Here is a 21,315-nt window from a genome sequence, read left to right as displayed (position 1 = left end):
GCGCCAAGGGCAGTGCCAGCTAACCAGGAGGCATTCAAGAAATGGTTTTTGCATATGAACCAAAAAATAAGTTGTGATCAACAAAAACTTGAACCCAACATGAATTTCTAGCCCTAAGAATCCAGGCCAAATATTTGCTGTTGTTACTGTTTTCCTATGTATTTTTTTCAATTACAAAAGTAATACATTTCATTGTAAAATAATACATGATACAAAATAAAAAATGAAAGCATCTCCCTCAAAAAAATAATCAGATAGCTAGATGAAATACTAAAACTTAAACATATCGATAACAACATTAACTAAGTGATCTAAGCATCTCAATTAAAACTCAGACAATGTAAGATTATGTAAAAAGATCCCAATTGCATTGTTTCCTACGTGTGTTAAGAAACACACTTATAATACACAAGGGGAGTGACATTAGCAACATGGCAGACTAGGAAGCTCCAAGCTTATGTTCCTCAACAAAAACCTAAAACTAAATTTGAAAAGAAAAAAGCAAGCAAGCCAAATTGTCAGAACCAACTGTCAGCACTTCTGGAAAAGTCACAGGTTTACAGCAACAGAACAAGTGTCCAATCAAGAAAAAGTCATTTTCAAAATCATGGGAAAGTTTTGCAGCATTCTTACTGACCCTCATCCCAGCTTCTACCTAGGATGGTGGTAGTTGTGGTCTGAAAGCAGCTGCCTGATTCCCAGTCCCCTCCCTTGAACTGGAGGAAACACAGCAGATTATTTGCAAGTGGTTGCCTATGTGCTTTCTACCCATCCACCATGTTCCATGTTCCTTTCTTCTTGCCTTCTTTTGGATTATTCATCTATTTCCCTCCCTCTTGTTTGAAATGTGTCAGTTCAGTTCAGTTCAGTTGCTCAGTTGTGTCCAACTCTTTGCGACCCCATGAATCGCAGCACACCAGGCCTCCCTGTCCATCACCAACTCCCAGAGTTCACTCAGATTCACGTTCATTGAGTCAGTGATGCCATCCAGCCATCTCATCCTTGGTCGTCCCCTTCTCCTCCTGCCTCCAATCCCTCCCAGCATCAAAGTCTTTTCTAATGAGTCAACTCTTCACATGAGGTGGCCAAAGTACTGGAGTTTCAGCTTTAGCATCATTCCTTCCAAAGAAATCCCAGGGCTGATCTCCTTCAGAATGGACTCGTTGGATCTCCTTGCAGTCCAAGGGACTCTCAAGAGTCTTCTTCAACACCACAGTTCAAAAGCATCAATTCTTCAGCGCTCAGCTTTCTTCACAGTCCAACTCTCACATCCATACATGACCACAGGAAAAACCATAGCCTTGACTAGACGGACCTTAGTCAGCAAAGTAATATCTCTGCTTTTTGATATGCTACCTAGGTTGGTCATAACTTTTCTTCCAAGGAGTAAGTGTCTTTTAATTTCATGGCTGCAGTCACCATCTGCAGTGATTTTGGAGTCCCCAAAAATAAAGTCTGACACTGTTTCCACTGTTCCCCCATCTATTTCCCATGAAGTGATGGGACCAGATGCCATGATCTTCGTTTTCTGAATGTTGAGCTTTAAGCCAACTTTTTCACTCTCCTCTTTCACTTTCATCAAGAGGCTTTTCAGTTCCTCTTCACTTTCTGCCATAAGGGTGGTGTCATCTGCATATCTGAGGTTATTGATATTTCTCCTGGAAATCTTGATTCCAACTTGTGCTTCCTCCAGCCCAGCATTTCTCATGATGTACTCTGCATATAAGTTAAATAAGCAGGGTGACAATATACAGCCTTGACGTACTCCTTTTCCTATTTGGAACCAGTCTGTTGTTCCATGTCCAGTTCTAACTGTTGCTTCCTGACCTGCATACAGATTTCTCGAGAGGCAGGTCAGGTGGTCTGTTATCCCCATCTCTCTCAGAATTTTCCACAGTTTCTTGTGATCCACACAGTCAAAGGCTTTGGCATAGTCAATAAAGCAGAAATAGATGTTTTTCTGGAACTCTCTTGCTTTTTCCATGATCCAGTGGATGTTGGCAATTTGATCTCTGGTTCCTCTGCCTTTTCTAAAACCAGCTTGAACATCAGGAAGTTCACGGTTCACATATTGCTGAAGCCTGGCTTGGAGAATTTTGAGCATTACTTTACTAGCATGTGAGATGAGTCCAATTGTGTGGTAGTTTAAGCATTCTTTGGCATTGCCTTTCTTTGGGATTGGAATGAAAACTGACTTTTTCCAGTCCTGTGGCCACTGCTGAGTTTTCCAAATTTGCTGGCATATTGAGTGCAGCACTTTCACAGCATCATCCTTCAGGATTTGAAACAGCTCAACTGGAATTCCATCACCTCCACTAGCTTTGTTTGTAGTGATGCTTTCTAAGGCCCACCTGACTTCACATTCCAGGACGTCTGGCTCGAGATGAGTGATCACACCATCATGATTATCTGGGTCGTGAAGATCTTTTTTGTACAGTTCTTCTGTGTATTCTTGTCACCTCTTCTTAATATCTTCTGCTTGTTAGGTCCATATCATTTCTGTCCTTTATCGAGCCCATCTTTGCATGAAATGTTCCCTTTGTATTTCTAATTTTCCTGAAGAGATCTCTAGTCTTTCCCATTCTGTTCTTTTCCTCTATTTCTTTGCATTGATCGCTGAAGAAGGCTTTCTTATCTCTTCTTGCTATTCTTTGGAACTCTGCATTCACATGCTTATATCTTTCCTTTTCTCCTTTGTTTTTTGCCTCTCTTCTTTTCACAGCTATTTGTAAGGCCTCCCCAGACAGCCATTTTGCTGTTTTGCATTTCTTTTCCATGGGGATGGTCTTGATCCCTATCTCCTGTACAATGTCATGAACCTCATTCCATAGTTCATCAGGCACTCTATCTATCAGATGTAGGCCCTTAAATCTATTTCTCATTTCTACTGTATAGTCATAAGGGATTTGATTTAGGTGATACCTGAATGGTCTAGCGGTCTTCCCTACTTTTCTTCAATTTAAGTCTGAATTTGGTAATAAGGAATTCATGATCTCAGCCACAGTCAGCTCCTGGTCTTGTTTTTGTTGACTGTATAGAGCTTCTCCATCTTTGGCTGCAAAGAATATAATCAATCTGATTTCGGTGTTGACCATCTGGTGATGTCCATGTGTAGAGTCTTCTCTTGTGTTGTTGGAAGAGGGTGTTTGCTAGGACCATTTTTTTAGTTTTTATACCCTTATTAAAATATAGTATTAGTCTAACTTAAAATCTTCTAGAAGATGCATTTCTTAGTATGCCCTAAACTGTATTCAATTCACAAAATCCTTCCTTGGCTAGGTCTGATTTGTTGCTAAACTCATTCATTGACTTTTTCCTACTAAATGCTAGTTTTAGTGATATAGAATTCTATTATTTTCTGTTGACCAACCATAATACAATGGTATTAAGCAAACGTTAGTTACATAATCACAACAGTAAAAGATGTTTATCGGTTTCACAGTAAGTAGCCAGACAAAAAATAAAAGATAATTCTTAAGTTTTGCTATTATCTAGCTCAGATCTATCACTTGTTGGTTCTTTCTCAACTTATTTTTACTTGTTTTCATTTTCACTTTTAAAGGTTTTGAATTTCTTTTTCACATGTATCTCTATTTCCATGACCAGAATAAGCATGTTTTTCACTGATGTCTGAGGATTCTATTGTGTCTCTGTGTTACTGTGTTGTATTTTATTTCTCCTGATTCTTAGGCATGTTGTCTTTTCAAGGTGTCTTTGGTTAAACCAGGGAAGTTATTTTGAGTTAATTCCTTTTAGGTGGATATTTGTCCAGGAATGATTATTCATAGCTAATGAGGACTTATTTTGAACCAGCTCTTCATGCCTGCTTCATCTGCAAAATGGGGTAATAGTGCTTAAACCATATAGTCTTGAGGACTTCAGTTCAGTCAGTTCACTCAGTCGTGTCCGACTCTTTGTGACCTCATGGACTGCAGCACACCAGGCCTCCCCATCCATCACCAACTCCCGGAGTTTACTCAAACTCATGTCCATTGCATCAGTGATGCCATCCAATCATCTCATCCTCTCTCATCCCCTTCTCCTCCCGCCTTCAATCTTTCCCAGCATCAGGGTCTTTTCAAGTGAGTCAGTTCTTCACATCAGGTGAAGTATTGGAGTTTCAGTTGTGAGGACTAAATGACAGCTTATGAGCCCCTGGATCCAGTATTTTTATTTTTTGCTTAAGTTAGTTTGAGCTGAGTTCCTCAGAGCAACTATCTTGATTTCGCCTGTATCTACAGCACGACTGACTGGAGGTTTGTGGGTGATAAGGCTGGGCTGAGTGCCCCTCAGAGGGGGCTTCGCAGGCCCAGTGCAAAGGCAGCAGGCTTGGCAGGCGAATGATCTCTCAGCCGCCCTGATCAGGATTCCCTTCTTCAGTGTGAAGGGCTGGGGTGCTTGTCTATGTCCAGATACTGCACACTGGTCCACTCTATTCTGCCCCACAGTTGTCCCCACTGGAGCTCTGTTTCTCTGAGGTGAGAGCTGGCACCCACAGGAAGGCTCAGGCCGGTGCGGGGGGTGCTGTGCAGTGCTTAGGTGGCATTTTCTGCTCACACAATGCTGCACCCATTCTATAGGAGGTGTTCCATCTCACTCTTCTGTGGGATGAGGCTGGAGGGACCCTGCCTGGTGGGGAAGCTGCAGTCATGGTGGGAGGCTAAGCATAGAGGCAACACAGACACAGCCCATCTGTCCTGTCACTCTGGGTGGCTCGGGCCAGATGTACCCCCTCCTCAGATGACACTACTGGTGGCCTGTGAGATGGTCTGGTTAGTATCTTTATATCCAGAACCCAGTCACTTGCCCCCACACATGCCTGTCTGTTCCAGGCACACCTTTCCCACAGTAGCTGAGCACAAGTCATGTCCACTACCACTTCCATCCTGGGTCCACAGAGGTCAAATATCCCCTTTGGGGACTACTACCTCCAGTGTAAGTGATGAGGTGCCTGGACCTCTGGACATAACCAGAGCAATTACTTGACCTCTGCATCTGTTCCCCATCTGAAATTGGCGATGACAACTCCTGCGTGAGACTGTTGTGAGGATTGAGTCAATATTTGCAAAATGCTTTGGAAAACACTGGGCATGCAGTAGGTGCTGAGAATTGTGTCTGGCACACAGATGGCGCTTCATAAGCACTTAGAATAGGACCTGGCACACAGATGGTGCTCAATGAGCACTCAAGAGCAGCAGCCATCACACACCTGGCATTCACTATGCACACAGGCACAATATTGGTGCTTGGTTAAGGATGCGGAAAAAAAAAAACCCACAATGCCAAGGAACACACTGGCACTTTTATATATACACAAGCGCAAGGTACAGGGTCTCAATAAGAAAATACACTCTGTTCAGGTGCACCCCACCCCCACCCCCTGAGAACACCCCAGATTGAGGACAAGAAGGAAAGGGAGAACCATAAATAGAGAATAGAAGGGAAGGTTAATGCTCTAAAGGGCAAACACGGGCAGGGAACACACTGCTGGAAGGAGACACGACCTCTTCTTCCCTCGGAGAGCGCAACATAGCAGCAAGGAGAACAGTAGCCACAACTAAGCCTGTGACGTCTGGCGTGGGGCACCTAACTCAGGTTAAGAGAATGGGGGTGACTTCAGGAAGGAAGAGAGCCAGGACAGTTTCCTTCCCGGGCAGGGACAGGGCCCCTCAGTTTACAGCCATGGACTCCGATTTGGGTGGGGCACCACAGGCAGACGATGCGGGGGGCTTTGACGAGCTGGCCTGGGTTTGCAGACGGCGTGCCACGTCCTGGCGTTGGTAGAAGAGGACATAGGCTGCCTTGGACTGTGAGGAGAAGACAGGAGTCAGTGTGGGTTGGGGAAGAAGGTGTCAGGAGAAGGGGAGGAAGGAAGATAGGAATCACCTCAATCTGATTCTCCGTCACAGGTGAGACGCTGCTGTCATCAAAGTAGTGCCACTGACCGCTGTCCTTGTTGCAGGCAAATGTCGTGTCTATAAGAGAGGGCAGGCTGTCCTCACCCACCCTCCTGCCCCTAAGAGGGGTCCACATTGGCTCTCTCCTCCGGCACCAATGACCTCGCCACCGGTTCACACATCTACTTACCCACTGGGGCATCCCAACCCATCCCCCCGCCCTGAGCATGCCCCCGGGTACATACAGTGTCCATCCCGCAGGCCCCCATAATGGTTGGAAACTGCGATCAGATCGTATTTGTACAGCTCCCGGGCTGAGTCATTCTGCGGCTTGATGACAAACTCAGAGAAGTCCAGGTCCCTGTGGGTGTGGCAAGGGTTACTATCAGTGGCACCCCCTTCCCCCTGTCCCTGCCTTCCTCCCCACCCCACTCCTGCCCCCAGCCAGCCTCCCCAGGCCCCAGACCGGATAGGAAACTCCACAAGGGTGTCCAGCTTTTCTCTGGAGAACTTGGTGTAGGAAAAGCGCTTCAGGTGGATGATGAGTGTCTCTGGCAGCATCCACAGGTCCAGCTTCTTGGTGGCCAGCTGGTGCTGCTTGCAAGTGGGGCAGTACCTAGTGATGGAGCCCAGGTCAGGAAACAGACACTTTCTGAGCTCTTGTTGCCATACAGCTTTGATGGGCCACATCTGGTCCAGAGATGCTACTCCTACTCCTATGTTACTTTAGCATGCTTGTTAAAACCTTGCCACGTACTTATCAATTGCCCAGCATATGCACTTTTGTACTGACATGCGTTTTTGTTTGGATTCTGGTCTGGCAGACCCTAGTCATCTTTTTGAGCCTGCCTCTGTCCCTCTGGTTTTCTCTCTTCTGTTTTACTCACTCACTCGCCAGGTATTTGCTGACGGCCTACCGTTGATATCTTTGGCACTACTTCTTAATTTGTTCCCTTTCTGCTTCGTGGAGATGCTCCTCTTATTTTCAAGATTGGCTTTATCTTTTCAGTTCTTTCTGTTTTGCTTATTCTCCAACAACTTAATGAGCATCTACTGCACAGCCCACACCATTATAACCAATGAGAAGAGACACACAGTGAACTTAAAAATGTTTTCACTCTCAAGGGGCTCACTCTAACAGCAAAGACAAAAAACGACTTAGAAGAATCTAAGATGTGACATCAAGGGGTGTTATGGAGCAAGAAAGATATGGTTGCACATGGAAGGAATAGAGGGAGCTGATGGCTGGGGGAGGAGCAGTTTTTAACAGAAGAATAAGAGAAGGTCTCTCTGATAAGGTGATATTTGAAGAGAGACTTGAGCAAAATGAAGGAGGTCAAGTCCTATAGATAACTGGAGAAAGGATGATTTTGGGAGAAGGAACAGCTAGGGCAAAGGCTCTGAGGTGGAAACAGGCTTGGGGTGTTGGTGCCCAGAGGGGCAGGAGGCGATCGAATGAGCAGGTGGGGCAAGGTGTATATAGTGGTAACAGAGGCTGGGCGGAGGTGGTCCTACCTAATAGCACCCCTAGAGGCCCCGTTCTGGTCCCTTACCAGGGGTTTTCCTTCTCCAGGGTCTCAACGGTGGTAAAGAGCTCAATGCATTCCTGCAGCTGCACTGGTGCCTTCTTCAGCACGTACCCAACGCAGTCATGCTTCACGTAGCCCTAGGTTGGGGGAGTGGATGGCCAGGTATGAGGATGAAAAGTGAAAGTCACTCAGTTGTGTTGGATTCTTTGTGACCCCATGGACTGTAGCCTGCCAGGCTCCTCTGTTCATGGAATTCTCCAGGCAAGAATACTGGAGTGAGTAGCCATTCCCTTGGGGGATAAAAAGGAGTGGGGTGGAAGATGCACACCAAGTGGTTAAGGGCATAGACTTTGAAGTTAAGAATCTGAGGCCCCAGGAGCTCTGTGATTACAGCTCAGCTGAGGTAGGAGAGGGCGTGTGTGGTGCCAACTGAAAGTGCAGCCCCCTCCCTGCCATCCCCGAGATCTCCTTTACCTCAGCCTCCACCTCGTCATAGTAACGCTTCTTCATCTCTGGTTCCCAGTCGATGGCAATGTACGGCTGGGCTAGGGGCGAGGGGAGGTGGTCATGGGCCCTGCTGCCAAGGAATACCCCCTCCCGCCTCCCAATCCTGGCTCACAGCTGAAGGAGACACCATGGGTATCCTCGTTGAAGGTCGAGCGGTCACTGGTCCCATTGGAATTCACTGTGTGCAGGGTGAAGAGGTGCTTGCGCCGTGCCCTCTGGGGCCAGTGAGATGGCCCAGGAGAGTTGTCCACAGGAGCCCGACTTCTGCTCACGACTCTGGAGCTGGGCCCAGCCTGCTCCAGCCCAGGGTCTTGGGAGCTGCCCTCAGTCACACGTCCAGGCTTAGGGAGGCTATCCTTATCCTCCAGGTCTGCTAGGATTGGGGGAGGATGTCAGAGGTGGGAATGTGTGAACCCCAGCGGGCTGAGCAGCAATGCACATCCAGATGGACCCTGTGTGCGTGTCAGACCCACCCCAGACCCACCGCTGACCCACTGACCCTCCCTCAGGCCATGGGAGACCCTCATCCTTGTAGATCCATGTACAGACCCTCATCCTTGTGGATTCTCTCTCCTTCCTCTTCCTCACCTTTCTCATCCCCATCATCCTCATCATCTGAGCTGGGTCTGGTCACATAGCGTCTGCCAACAGAACAGAGGAGACTCTCAAGGAGGGGGCCCGAGGGCGGGGAGGACAGAGCCCGGAAGTCTACTTTGCTTATGATGGGAAGCCATGGGTCAACCCCCACACACACAGTTGTGGAGGAGGAGCCAGAAGGTCTCAGGAGATGCTACAGGAACGTGGGAAGAGATGGTCTGACAATGGAGGATCTTGTGGGCCACAGTTAAGGAGTGTGGATCTTAAGTATGATAAGCCACTGTTATACAGATACATGATCAGCTGCACATTTCCATCAGGGAAGGCCTCCGAGGAGCATGCATAAGTGCCACGTGAGGGAGAGGTGAAGCCAGATAGTGTACTGCTGTTTGCCTGGTGGGGACTTTGGGTTTTAAGCACAATAAAAATCGATTGAAACACAAATACCCAAGACTCTCCTAGGAAGACAATTAAGTACAAGATGACGTCTGCCATGTTCACTCCTATATTCCTGGCACCTAGGTGAGGTGGTGGCGAAGTCAGAAATTTAGAGGAAGAAAAAAACCTACAAGTTACTCTCTGGCCATGTTAAGTTTGAACTGTCTTCGGGAGCTGGACGGGAGGTGGCAACCAAGCGGTTAGACACTTGGCTCTGAGTTCTGACCCCACCTCCCCACCTGACCCAGAAGCGCAGACTCACGAGAGGCGGTACAGCAGGATGTGATACAGGGCGTCCCACGAGAGCCGGTCCCGGGGCACCGACACCAGGAGCGGGTGCCCAAAGAGCATCAAGCCGTAATAGGAACTGTTATAGTCCCGGGCTGGGGTGCGCTCCCGCAGGTAGATAGGAAGCACAACATCCTCTCTGGAGTTCTCACCAATAGCAGCCCTGCCAGACACCTCGTATCTGTGGGAGATGAACATCAGGTCCCATCTGATAAATATACCCAAGAGGGATTCAAGGATTCTGCCCAGTTGCTCCAGCCACTCACCACTCACAGCCTGAAAGTATTTTTATTTTTGTTTTTTATATTTGTACTTTTTTTTTTAATTTTTATTTTTACTTTATTTTATTTTACAATACTGTATTGGTTTTTAAAAGGGTCCAAAGAGTCACCCAGGGTTTTGGATCATTTACACAGCACCTTGTTTATGTGACATTAGATAAAGTCTTCTGGTGTTATTAGAGCACTGAGGGAGCTGACAAAAATTTTTTGCGACACAAGGATCTAAAACAATTTTTTGTTTTTGAAAACTGCTTGGTTACAAAGAACTTTTCTACTCATAAAGCACCTTCTATTTCAGTTACCCAAACATTTCAAACATCTTTTTTCTTTTTGGCCACACCACATGGCATGTGGGACCTTAGTTCCCTGATCAGGGATAGAACCCATGCTCCCTGCAGTGGAAGCACAGAGTCCTAACTGCCAGGGAAGTCCCAAACTTGTTCTGAATGCTTGTATGTTCAGAAAGCAGCTTAGCATTCCCTATCTTAAAAATCATTTGGGTTTTGTGGCCTGCAAAGTAAATAAGGAGTGCAGATCAGCATCTGATATATACGAGGTACTAGTTAAGTGCTGAATAAAATAAAAAGGAGCCTCCCTCACATAATAAGGAAGAAAACACCCAAGGACACCCTGCATAAGGATTTCACCCCACTCACTGACAGCCCCTAGAAGCCTGCCCTGCTAAGGTACATGGCTGAAGCCCTGAGCAAGCTGAGGGAGAGGGAAGGTGGTTAACAAAGGAGGTTCCTAAGAAACCCCCATCTCCCCTTGTCTTCTTACTCACATGAAGATATCATCTCGGTCTAAGATGCTGCTCAGGGACTCCTCCAGCTGGTAGATCTTGTAGAAGCGGTGACTGAAGACATCAGCCACCATCATCTGCGAATGGGTTACGGAGAGGGGACCAATCAGTCTGCAAGATCTCCCACAGGCCTTTCTGCCTTCCTTGGACTCCTTGCCCCTGTATCCCACCTTCCTTCCATCTGCAGAGCCTCACCCTTTCTGGCGAGATGCCAGTGTGTTTGGCCAGAGCCACACACAGATCCGAGATCTTGCCTTTCTTGGGGACCACGAGCCGGTGCTGAGGGAGAAACAGTAACCACAGAAGAGCAGAAGGATGTGTGGTGAGTTAGTGCAGGAAACCCTGAGGTATGGCTGAGTAATCAAACCAACTCTATGAGTGCAGGTCCCTCATTGCACCCCAGTCCTCGTTCCCCTCATACCTGCTCCGGCTTGCGGCGGGGGTCCATGGAGACAAAGAAGACCTCCATGACCCTCTTATGGCTCACAGGCAGTGGGACACTGAGGTAGCAGAAGGGGTCGAAGGTCACAGACACATTGCCACAATCAGGGCACACCAGTGTGGACTTGAAGAGGCCATGGAAAGTGTCCACGATTACAGAATCATTCCGCCGTTTGTGGTTCTGCCAGGCTTCCTGAGCAACCTCCTGTTGACAGTGTTGTGCTGAGTGGTGAGGGATGCTGGGGGCTGGGGGAAACCATGGTTTGCAGGTGGGGTGCCCATGGGAGTAAAGGTTAAGGCCACTGGTAAAGTCCAGAGACAGAGTTATAGTGAGGGCCACCTGGAGACTGTGTTGTTCACTGTCAGGGCTAGGGGTTACTTGGGGAAGGAGAATGGGTGGGAGTTAACTCTCACTGGGTGTAGGAGCAGATGTGGAGATATGGTGAAGACGACGATGGGACTGAGGTCAGGGAAGATGAGCTTAACCAAAAATGGGGAGTGGTGAGGGTATCCCAGGGGGCCAGAAAATCCCTGTGGCAGAGGTCCTAGTGGCTTTAACAAGGCTCTCATGATGAGGGTCTTCTGGAAACACCCACCTGATCCGGCCTCCCAGCAGCATCACACAGCTCCACATATTCCTTCTTCTTGACGCGATTGAGGTCCTCGTGTAGCCCATCCAGGAGGAACGACAGCAGCTCCTGTGAGTCATGCTGCTGGTAGCCCAGAAACTGGGATGCAAAGTGGCCGACCTTGGTCTGAGGAGATGGGCAGGGCGTCAAGGCATGAGGGAGGCAATAGGTGGAGGCTGGGGGGCAGATAGGGGCTAGCCAGGGCTGAGCCACACCTTGAACACCTGGGGCACAATGGAGCGGTGGTGGCCAGACCACGCCTGTTTCACCAGGTCCGCATAGGCCTGTGCAATCTCCCCCTTCATGCCCAGTGGGTTGCAGAAGTTGAGCTCCTCCAGGTATCGGTTTTTCAGGAAGTACTCGGTGAGCTGCGGCACGTTACTGAGGCACTGCAGGAGGCAGGGGCCAGGTGAGTGAAGGGGAGAAAAAGGTAACCAAGGTGGGGATGGATGAAAGGAAGGGGGAGGAAGACGAAGGGGAAAGAAAGGAACAGGCAGAGGAGTAAGGGAGAGGAGAGATCAGCACTTCAGGAGAAAGAAGAATGTGGTGACGAAGCAGAGGAGACTAGGCAAAGCAGGGAGCAAGTGGAGAGGAAAGGCACGGATATTTCAGAAAGAAACATGGGCACATCAAGTCAGACTGTGGGGACCTAGCTTCCAACCTGACACCTTGCCCTGCAGTGCCCCCAACTCTGTCCTCCATTTCCAATTCGTGAATCCACCCCCATGCTGCACCAGACCTAGATCTCATGGTCCAACCTGCAGGGCCGAGTTCATGAAGCACGTGTTGCCCAGATTGGTAAGACCACAGATGCCTGGCTGGCCCTGGAAGTCCTCTTCCTCCTCCAATGTGCTGCTCCTGAAACAGATGAGAAATTTTTATCAGCTGAGGAACTACCATGCGCAGAGAGAATGTGCTCATGGGCTCAGTGTGCCGACTGTGAGATCCCACTCTGGACCGGAAACCCCGAAGGCTCACGTGTCATGCGACTGCGCACTGGGCCAAGTGCCATCCTTGTTTCGGGTCTCCATGACAACCACCTGGGTTGGAGAAAGAGGAGTAAAAAACAGGGAAGGCATTCACGGAGGGCCCATGGGTACCGAGCTCTCATTTCTCTGAATCTAAGCACGGCCTGTGGGCAAACAAGTCCTCCCCTCCCTCACCTGCCCAGTCTTGAGAGCGGCGTCAAGCACTGTGACACGGGTGTTGCACAACCTCTCAAAAGAGCCCTCCGCGTTCTTGATCCACAGCCGGGTCTCTTCCTGGGGGCTCACCAGAAACTGCTCTCGAGCGGTGTGTAAAACTAGGTCTGTGGAGGGGAATGGTGCATGTTCAAGGTCTTCCTGGCACCCTGAAGGATCCCCTCCTTCTTGACTTCAGACTCCTTAGGTCCCTGAACCATGACTGTTGCCGGGAATGCCAATCCATTCCATGACCCATGGGCTCACCAACAGAATCTGTCTGGCTGAATTGAGCCGTGTGAGGTGTGTCCATATCACTGTGCTGGACAAGCAACAGTTCTACTGAGTACACTTCAACCTTGTGGATGCTAGCCAGTTCCACAACCTGCAAGGAGGGAAGGGTACACACACTGGCGTACCCACCATGTGCACACTGACACAGGGTGACGACCTCTGCAATCAGAGGAGCATCCACAGAGACAAACACACATGGCACAGACACAAGTACAAGGCTGTGTGAGGTGAGCACACACAGGCAAGCAAACACAGGGAACACAGCAAGATACCGTCTAATGACCTAAGAAGAGCAGAGCCAGGTGTATGGACCCGTCCTGGACCTCTAAGGCCTTCTTCCTACGCTTCCCCCCACCCTGCAGCACCCGCGCCACCCACTATACCTTGCGTTCAATGGGAGGCTGGCCATGCTCTAGACCATACCAGTTGACCAGGTAATGCCAAGCAGCCGCTGGGAGCAGCACATAGTCCTCACCTTCCACCAATCCCTTCTTGAGGCGCCAGTTTACCTGGTCTGCAGGAGGGCGGGGGGAGGTGGCAGAGGAACAATCAGGGAAGGAAAGTGATGAGTCAGTCTGGCCATCTCACCAATGACCTAGCACAGAGAAGGGGCTCATGATCGTTTGTTGGGACAGAGATGACAAGAAGTCCAGGGCTCAGCTGACATGGGGAGGCAGAAGCCTGGTACCTTCAAAGAGTTCAGCATTGTTGATGCAGCCAGGGAAGGTGCTGGAGTCCCGATCTCCTCCCTGCACGTACACCTCCCACTGCTTGTACCAGTGTTGCCCCACGAGGAACCTGGACCAGACAGGTGACAGGGGTGTCGCACAGTTACTGGTGGTGTGTAGTACTGCCAGATACACACACACCACATCCCATGGTTACTGAACTAAACGTATCCACACATTGCCAAGAGGATAAGTTTCATGAACATCTGAAACTAATACAGAGCTAAAAAATAAAACAACAACCAAAACCAAACTCATACCATGATGCCAGAAAACATGAGATTTTATAATAGAATAAATGATAATTTACTTGTATTAGTCTGTGGCGTAACACAATCAAATTAGATTCAAAATAATTGTTATTTGCAGCTAATGTTATAAGACTTCAGCCATTTTTTGAATGTGTAATGTTTGTACAGGATACATAACTCTTCAGCTAAGAAATGGATTGTTAAATATGGAAAATCCAATGAGAAATTTTAAAAAATTTCAACTGCTAAAAAAATCACAAAGTTCTCCTTCAAAAACTGCACACTGTGACCTTTAAAATAATTTTTTTGTCTTTAGGATTTATTTTGATGTTATAATTTCTAATCGTATGGTGACTAGCTCACTCTGTGTAAAAAAAAACTGTGAAAAACATGTAACATAAAATTTACCATCTGAACCATCTTTAAGTACAGTTTGACCTGCTCTCTTTTAAAGGAGACACTTTTATAGGCACTACTAGGATAAACATTTAGGACTGCTGAAATCTGCCTTTGTAGAATGCCATGAGAAATTCTCAAGTCTGCAGAATATCTGATATATAGAAAGTGGTAAATAAACATTAGCTGTTATCATTCCAATCCTAGGGCTTAGACAAAAAAGGTCACGTACACATTATCCTCATGCTGGCCCCACCCCCACCCCCACCTCAACGCTCTGCAACAGAAACCTGCTCTGCACCGGACTTTTTTTTGAGGGGGGGGCATGCCCCACAGCATGAACCTAGTACCCCATCCAGGGATTAAATCATGCCCCCCTGCAGTGGAAGCTGACAGTCTTAACCACTAGATTGCCAGGGAAGTTCCTGCTATGCAACTTTTGATACATAGAAGGCTATCCAAAGTATTTAACAGCCTCAAATAAAAACTTTTAAAAAAGCTACAAAATGGATGAAAAATATGTAACCGTTTTCTAGCTATTTAACTCTATACATTGGATTCTTTAAAATGGCACTTTTCTTTGTTAACCTGGAATGTTGTCCAAAATAGGCAAACTTTTCTGTGGGCTGTTTTATTTATTTGGGGGGGGGCGGTTTGCAGTGACCCCCACAGATCCCGCACTTCACTCAGGCCGGGGACACACACACACCCTCCCCAGCCTGGTCGTTCATGCCACAGACACTCATCTAGAAGATTCTATCACGGACTTTACCCTCTACCACTTGCACCTTCAAGGTTTTAACTGGTTCCATGGATGGTCTATGAGGTAAATTTACTCAGTAAAGCTAGTTTCTTGTTAATGGGAACTTTGACACAAAAGGAGGCACAGCTTAACAGGTTTTTTTAAAGCAAATTTTAAAGGAAAATTAACATTAAAATAACTTTTTATTTAGAGTGGTAAACAAAACCTCCACACCTGGCTACAACATAAATTTCTGAAGCCTTCATAGAAGACTGAAGCTTTACATAAATTTTCACCAAATATTACTACCATGTTTTTTTCAATTCAAAGACACTGAATTTTTTTTAACATTTCTGAATTGGGATTGGTCATAATCTGTCAGCTCAGGTGACAGGCATGACATATAGAGTTGTCACTGTCTAATGGAAGAGCACACACATCATTACATTTACTCCTACATGCTCATGGTTTTGTTTTTTTTTTTTTTGGTTGCTACTGTAAATGTATCTCTAAAATTTTAACTTTCTAATTTCTTATTGCTAATATCCAGAAATAAGATGGATCTTGTTAAAGTCACTTATGTTTCTGTTTCCTCCAATTTGTTCAAGTGATATGAAACTTGTACTTATGGAAAGAAATTACTAAACAATATTGTCTGTCCTCTAGATTTCTTGTGTCTGGAGAAAATATCTGTTATTTTGGTTAATCATTACATTACTAGGTATAATAATTATGGAGAAACAGAAATATGGATATAAACTAAGATATGATTTCCTACTCATTTTATTAAAAGGTTGTTAGCTTATTCGGATATAAATTACACTGTTCTAAATTACTTATATATCTGTATAAGCCTAAATACATAAATAAAAATGGATATAAATAAGTCCTTTCTGTAAATTGTTACATGAATAATGTACCAAAGGAGAAAAACTAGAATTGGGTTTGTTTTTTTTTTCCCCTAGAAAATGACTACGTTAACTTATGCCCAGACTGGAAGCTCCTTTTTTGTCACCAAATTAGTTTAACTCTTGGTGCCTTTTGACCTCTCTTAACTCACTTTTAAAAAAGAATTCTTGCTTTTAAGAAAAGTTAAGCTCCTAATAATCATTGCTATTTATCACTGTATGTTTTACAAGGTTGACTATAAATATTTGATTTATATCTTGTTTTAAAAAAAGCAACAACAACTATTCTTGGGATTCCCTTGCTGGTTGAGACCTGCCTTACCATGCAGGGGATGGGGGTTTGAACCCTGTAAGATCCCACATGCCGAAGGGCTACTAACACACTGCAACTAAGACCTGACACAGCCAAAAGTACAGAAATAAATAAAAAACAACGAACTATTCTTGCTTTGTCTTTCCAAAATTCAGGCCAAAGTAAGAATAGTAACATTGTTCAAATGTTATTTTTTGCCTAAACTATCTCTGGGAGATACCACAAAGATCTACTCCTTCACACTACAAAAGGAATGCATTAGGTTTACCTAAAATTCCCCCAATTTTAATTAACTTAAATATTTTAGAAAAGCTCTTTCATTTTTCAAACTTTTTTAAATTTTTAAAAATGACAAACCAAAAAGAAAGTTTATCTTCCTAGGTTAGTTATGATTAATTACATTTATATTAGATATACTAATATAAAAACCTTTCAGTAACTGCATACTTTTGAAGCTAAACAGCATACTCGTGTTCAAGCAACAAAGACTAGTACTACAATAACTTTCTACCAAAAGATCCCCCCTCTAGAATTCTAGACTCACAACCCCCTTTCCCTTTTTGGTTCATAAAAAATCTGAGCAGATACTAGGGGTGCTGACTCAATTACAGGGGAATTGTTGGAGGCCTAATATTTATGTCACTCTTTCATTAGATCCAGTGGCCAAGGCATAATTATCCTGTGTAACAGCTTTAGGAGAAGTCTGCACAGCACTAACCTTTAATGAAGACCCTAGAACTAAACCGACTGAAATTTTCACACTTTTGGTTGGCAATTGCTGCTATAGCTGTTACACAGGATAAATATGCCTTGGCCACTGGCTAGTCTCTTAAGTTCTGGTGAGAAATTGTTTTCCCTTCACACATCACAATCGATTCTGCAACACTACACCCAGGCACCCACCTTCTTCGATCTGAACAAAGACAGACTCATGCTTATTTACCTCTTGTTAGGAAACTATCTACACCCTGCAAACAACCAGAGGTTCCTTCAGCTACCCCAGATTTAACTTCAGATGGTTCACTTTCGAAAATTTGCCAAGGAGGCTATACTATCATTGATTTGAATTTTCTCTTAAAATTTAAGCTTCTCCCAGAAATTAATCAGCTTAGATAGCCAAATAAATTAAATGTCCTCACCCAGATCTGCCAGTTGACAAAAGCTAGAAAGTGCAAATATTAACATATGTATTTAGGTATATGATTTGGGGTAGGTCCGAGACTTTGAAATGCTTTATGAACACAAAAGTCCTCATCACTCCAGTGACCCCTTATAAAACAGACAGCAAATTAAACTGGCTTCAATGCTTACCCAACATTGATGGGATAACTTTTTATTGACACATCATCATTTTATTATTCATATAACATAAAATTAACCATTTAAAAGTCAATGATTTAGTGGCATTTAGTACATTCAGTGTTGTGCAACCACAAACTCTATCTACTTCCAAAACATTTTCAACACACCAAGAGGAAACCTGGTATGGGTGGGATACTTTTAAAAGCTATTGTCACAAGGCTGTAAAGGTAAGTAAGATGGGGCAGGAACCAAAGCCTGCAAGCCCTTCTGAACACCTCCAAATGGGCTATATATAGAGCAATATTTCTGTTGTTGTTTACTCTCAAGATGGACTGAGGCTTTACCTTGCTGGAGAGCTATAGTGTAATAGTAAAACTGCTTGGTTTCATATTTCTGATTTGGGGAATCTCAACTTGTCTCTCCAGTAACAGGAATATGTATTTCGCTAGTACTGTGATTAAAGAACTCTAAAAGGAGCAAACCTCACTCCTATCCTAAAGGCTTTCAGGTGAGAGCTTGCTTGCGGCGATGGAGGAACGCCAAGAGTCCAATATAGCCGGATGGAGAAAATGACGGGGGAGGGTAATCTGAAGAGAGATGGGAGAAATGATCACAGCCAGACACCAGCCTGGAAACTGTAAAGCCCTGCAAGTCACTGTAAGAATTTTAGCATTTACACTGCATGAAACAGTAAGACTGTTGAAACGTTCTGAGGAAAGGATGGACATAAAGAATCACTGTGTATAGAAACAGGAAAATAGTACTAGCACAGTGGAGAAACCCAGCAAATACCTTCACCAAGTGATCAAGGCTAACGTCACCAGTGACATCATGTAGATACTGAGTACCACATGATATGATGCAAAGGGTACTCGATACACAGCCAGTCTGATTTCACACATAGCCTCCCATAAAATGAAAGCTTAGACCACAAATACTATTCAGGGATGCATACAATGGTGGGAAACTGATAACGAAATCAAAAATTCAGGGTAATAATTTCCTGTGGCAGGGAGGGGAATTTTCATCAGGGAGCGGCACAGAATTTCTTAAGGTAACGGTTTGAATCTTAACCTAGGTGGTTAATTCACAAATTTTGTATTATTCTTAAAATTATTAACTTAGAAATAGACTCAGAAAAGTCGTAAAAATAATACAAAGAATTTCTGCGTGCCCTTCATTCAAGATTCTCCAAATTTAAATTTTTACTCACTTATTCGGTCATTATTTCTTTAAATACGTCTTTATATATGCTATTCTTTCAACCATTTCAGAGTAAGCTTGCTTACACAATGGTTCTTTAACCTTAAATACTTCGGTTCTTTAACCCTAAATGAATGTCCTAAAAACAAAGATATTATCTTTCACAATCACAATACAATGATCAAAACCAAGAAATTAGCAGTACTAACATCTAGTCTACAGACTTTGGTAAACATTTTATCAATTTCCCCATTCATATCTTTTACAGTAAAAGAGAGAAAGTTCACTTTATGAGGTGAAAAAAAAAGATTTTTAAATAATTTATTTTTTCTGCTCCGGGATCCAATCTAGGATCACACATTGCATTTAGTTATGCATTCGTTAAATCCCGTTAATTTCTTCAATTTGGGACAGTTCTTCCCGACCTTGAAATTTTTGAAAAGTACAGATCGTCTATTTTTATAAAATGTCCATCAACCTGGCCTACGTAAACGTTTCATATAATCTTTGCAGGTCTTACGTATTTCACAACTTAAAAAACGAGATGCAACTCGGCGAGAAATAAAATGAACCCAGAAACAGTACATTTCGAGCAGAGGTTAGCAAAGAAAGCAATTAAACAAGTCGATTTATCAAGATACGCATTGATATTTTTAAAATAGCTGTTTTTTCTTGATTACAAAACAAAGCACTACTAAAACAGAAAACAAACGCAACATCGAAGGCCCCTCCCGTGCCAATTACCTGCACTTTCTCCCGTCCTGGGAAAATGAGCTTGGTCAGAGGCAAAAACCTCGCCGTTTCACAAGCTTTGCTCACTCGCAGGCGCCATTTTCTGCTTCACGGGCACCACCTCCCCTCTGCAGTCTATCCACGGCCTCAGGACACGCCCCTCGGCCTCGTCACAAGCCTCGTTCCCAGGCTCCAGCTCTCTCCACCACGCAGGGTCTGACTCCCTCCCTCTTCCTCCACCCGCTCCGCCCCCGGCTCCCAATCCGCTCCTTAGCCAGACGTCACCGGCACTGACTTCGTTCTCAGGCGCTGTGCAGTAGTCACGGTCCGCCCCCAGATGCTTTGTAACGCCCCGCAGACTACGCTCCCCAGCTCTGTTGTTGAGATCCCCTCCTTCCCAAGTTCCAAGGTCCACCTCGCTGGCCCGGCCCTGCCGCCGCAGCCTTCCCTTCTCATGACCCGCCCCCTGCCTCTCCACGCCAAATCGCGCCGCGCTATCAGGCTGCACCGCACAGGCCCCACCTCTTTCTCAGACTAGGCACTTCCCCGCCCCTCTCGTTCCCAGTCCCATAGGCCATTCCTCCTCCCCAGAGCGGCTCTCACAAGGACCTCCGCCGCCTCGTTCCCCACAGTCCCCTCAAGCCGAGGCTCCGCTTTCAGCTCTGCCTTACCAGCTTTCGCCGACCTGCAGCGGACGCCCTCGCCCATTCTCGATCTGGCGCCGCTGGCTCTCCAAGCCTGGCACCGCTTCCCGCTGTGGCTCTCGGTCGTCGACCGCAGTCGCAGCCGTATCCGCGGGATTCGGTGCGACCGCCGCCATAGCTGTTTGCCCTCCTCTAGCGGCCACCGCAGCTGGGAATAGGAAGGGCCCCTCAAGTGCCACTTCCGGATTTTGGTCCCGGAAACGGAAGCAGAGCCCCTCATACAGCCAGGGGGCTACTGCGGTCTTGAAAAGGGACCCGTGCGCTCGGACTCGTCGAAGGGCTGGGTGGGCATAGGCCCGTGGGCGGTGATTTCCGCCACCGGTAGGCGGGGTAAATCCTCCAGTTGGGAACTAAGGACCAGGGTGTCTTGTGGGATTCTAACGCCATGTTGAGTCAGGACAAACGACTGTGTGGAAAGTAGAGGTAGTGGTCCCCAAGGTGGACATACTGGCGCGTGCTCAGGGGAAGCTTCCAGGACCTTTCGGTCCCATTCTCTGCTGAGGACCGCGCGCCTGTATCCTGGGAGCGGCCTTTTTGCAAGCCTGACCAGGATGCCCTTCCTTCATTGCACTACCCTTCTCCGTCAGAAACTAATGCAAAAGAGGGCATCACTTCCAGGGCGCTACCCAGGCCTGCGGGCCTCTTCCTTGCGTGAACTAGATTTGTCCTCTTGACAAACGTGTTGAAGGCAAGTCAGCCCCAGGCCAGGTATATTTTTATTGGAGTTACAGCACTGATAATAATAGTTGGCCCTGTTTAGGTGTTTTATTGCACATAAATAGTAGTCTTAGGCAGCAGGTTGCCTATGGGAAACAATGGGGATATTGAGGACCAGAAACGTTAATTCACTTTGCCCCACTAGTAAGTAGTGGAGTTGTGGTTGGAACTCAGGAATTCCAGTTCCAGACGTGCCACCTTTAAATTCCAGGCCAGAGATTTTCAAACTAGGGTCCTTTTTGGCTTTCTACCCGTTCAGGAGACCCTTTCAGGTTCACGAAGTCAAAACTATTCACAAGACTTTTTCATGGTCATTTTCTATTGCGTGTGCCATGGAATTTTCCAGAGACTGCATGACATAAGCAAAAGCTCTTTGGATATCCTTAAGAATATGAAGGAATTCTGAGACCAAAAGTTTGAGAACCAGTCCACTGC

The 21,315-nt window shown here is 46.0% G+C and overlaps 1 protein-coding gene across 7 annotated transcripts; it reads right to left on the bottom strand.

Annotated features, from left to right (window-relative positions):
- Positions 1-5,280: 5,280 nt before the first annotated feature.
- Positions 5,281-20,346, bottom strand: USP11 (ubiquitin specific peptidase 11). Of its 7 annotated transcripts, none has more exons than XM_052663644.1 (21): positions 20,131-20,346; positions 13,573-13,682; positions 13,268-13,398; positions 12,858-12,975; positions 12,573-12,718; positions 12,388-12,449; positions 12,168-12,267; positions 11,625-11,798; positions 11,377-11,535; positions 10,761-10,985; positions 10,535-10,618; positions 10,322-10,416; positions 9,231-9,437; positions 8,483-8,574; positions 8,046-8,303; positions 7,901-7,971; positions 7,451-7,563; positions 6,364-6,513; positions 6,143-6,258; positions 5,887-5,975; positions 5,281-5,807 (listed from the first exon to the last, which is right to left on the bottom strand). In XM_052663644.1, the coding sequence occupies exons 1-21, from the start codon at positions 20,277-20,279 to the stop codon at positions 5,670-5,672; spliced, it is 2,787 nt and encodes a 928-aa protein (XP_052519604.1). In that variant the 5' UTR covers positions 20,280-20,346; the 3' UTR covers positions 5,281-5,669. The 7 variants fall into 7 exon arrangements, with proteins under 7 accessions (XP_052519604.1, XP_052519605.1, XP_052519606.1 ...); XM_052663645.1 differs by having other exon boundaries at positions 8,061-8,303; XM_052663646.1 differs by having other exon boundaries at positions 8,046-8,306; positions 8,522-8,574.
- Positions 20,347-21,315: the final 969 nt, after the last annotated feature.

This window comes from Budorcas taxicolor, chromosome X (assembly GCF_023091745.1).
Source record: "Budorcas taxicolor isolate Tak-1 chromosome X, Takin1.1, whole genome shotgun sequence".
NCBI lineage: Eukaryota > Metazoa > Chordata > Mammalia > Artiodactyla > Bovidae > Budorcas > Budorcas taxicolor.
This window is presented reverse-complemented; position numbering and strand designations above follow the sequence as displayed.

What these genes read in the sequence shown, in the direction of transcription:
- USP11 (XM_052663644.1), bottom strand. Translation starts at nt 20,279, where the DNA reads ATGGCGGCGGTCGCACCGAATCCCGCGGATACGGCTGCGACTGCGGTC. An exon ending in CTGCAGGTCGGCGAAAGCTG is followed by an intron (nt 13,683 to 20,130) that starts GTAAGGCAGAGC and finishes TGTCTGGTCCAG; the next exon opens with GTTCCTCGTGGGGCAACACT. An exon ending in CTGCTGGGAGGCCGGATCAG is followed by an intron (nt 10,986 to 11,376) that starts GTGGGTGTTTCC and finishes CACTGTCAACAG; the next exon opens with GAGGTTGCTCAGGAAGCCTG.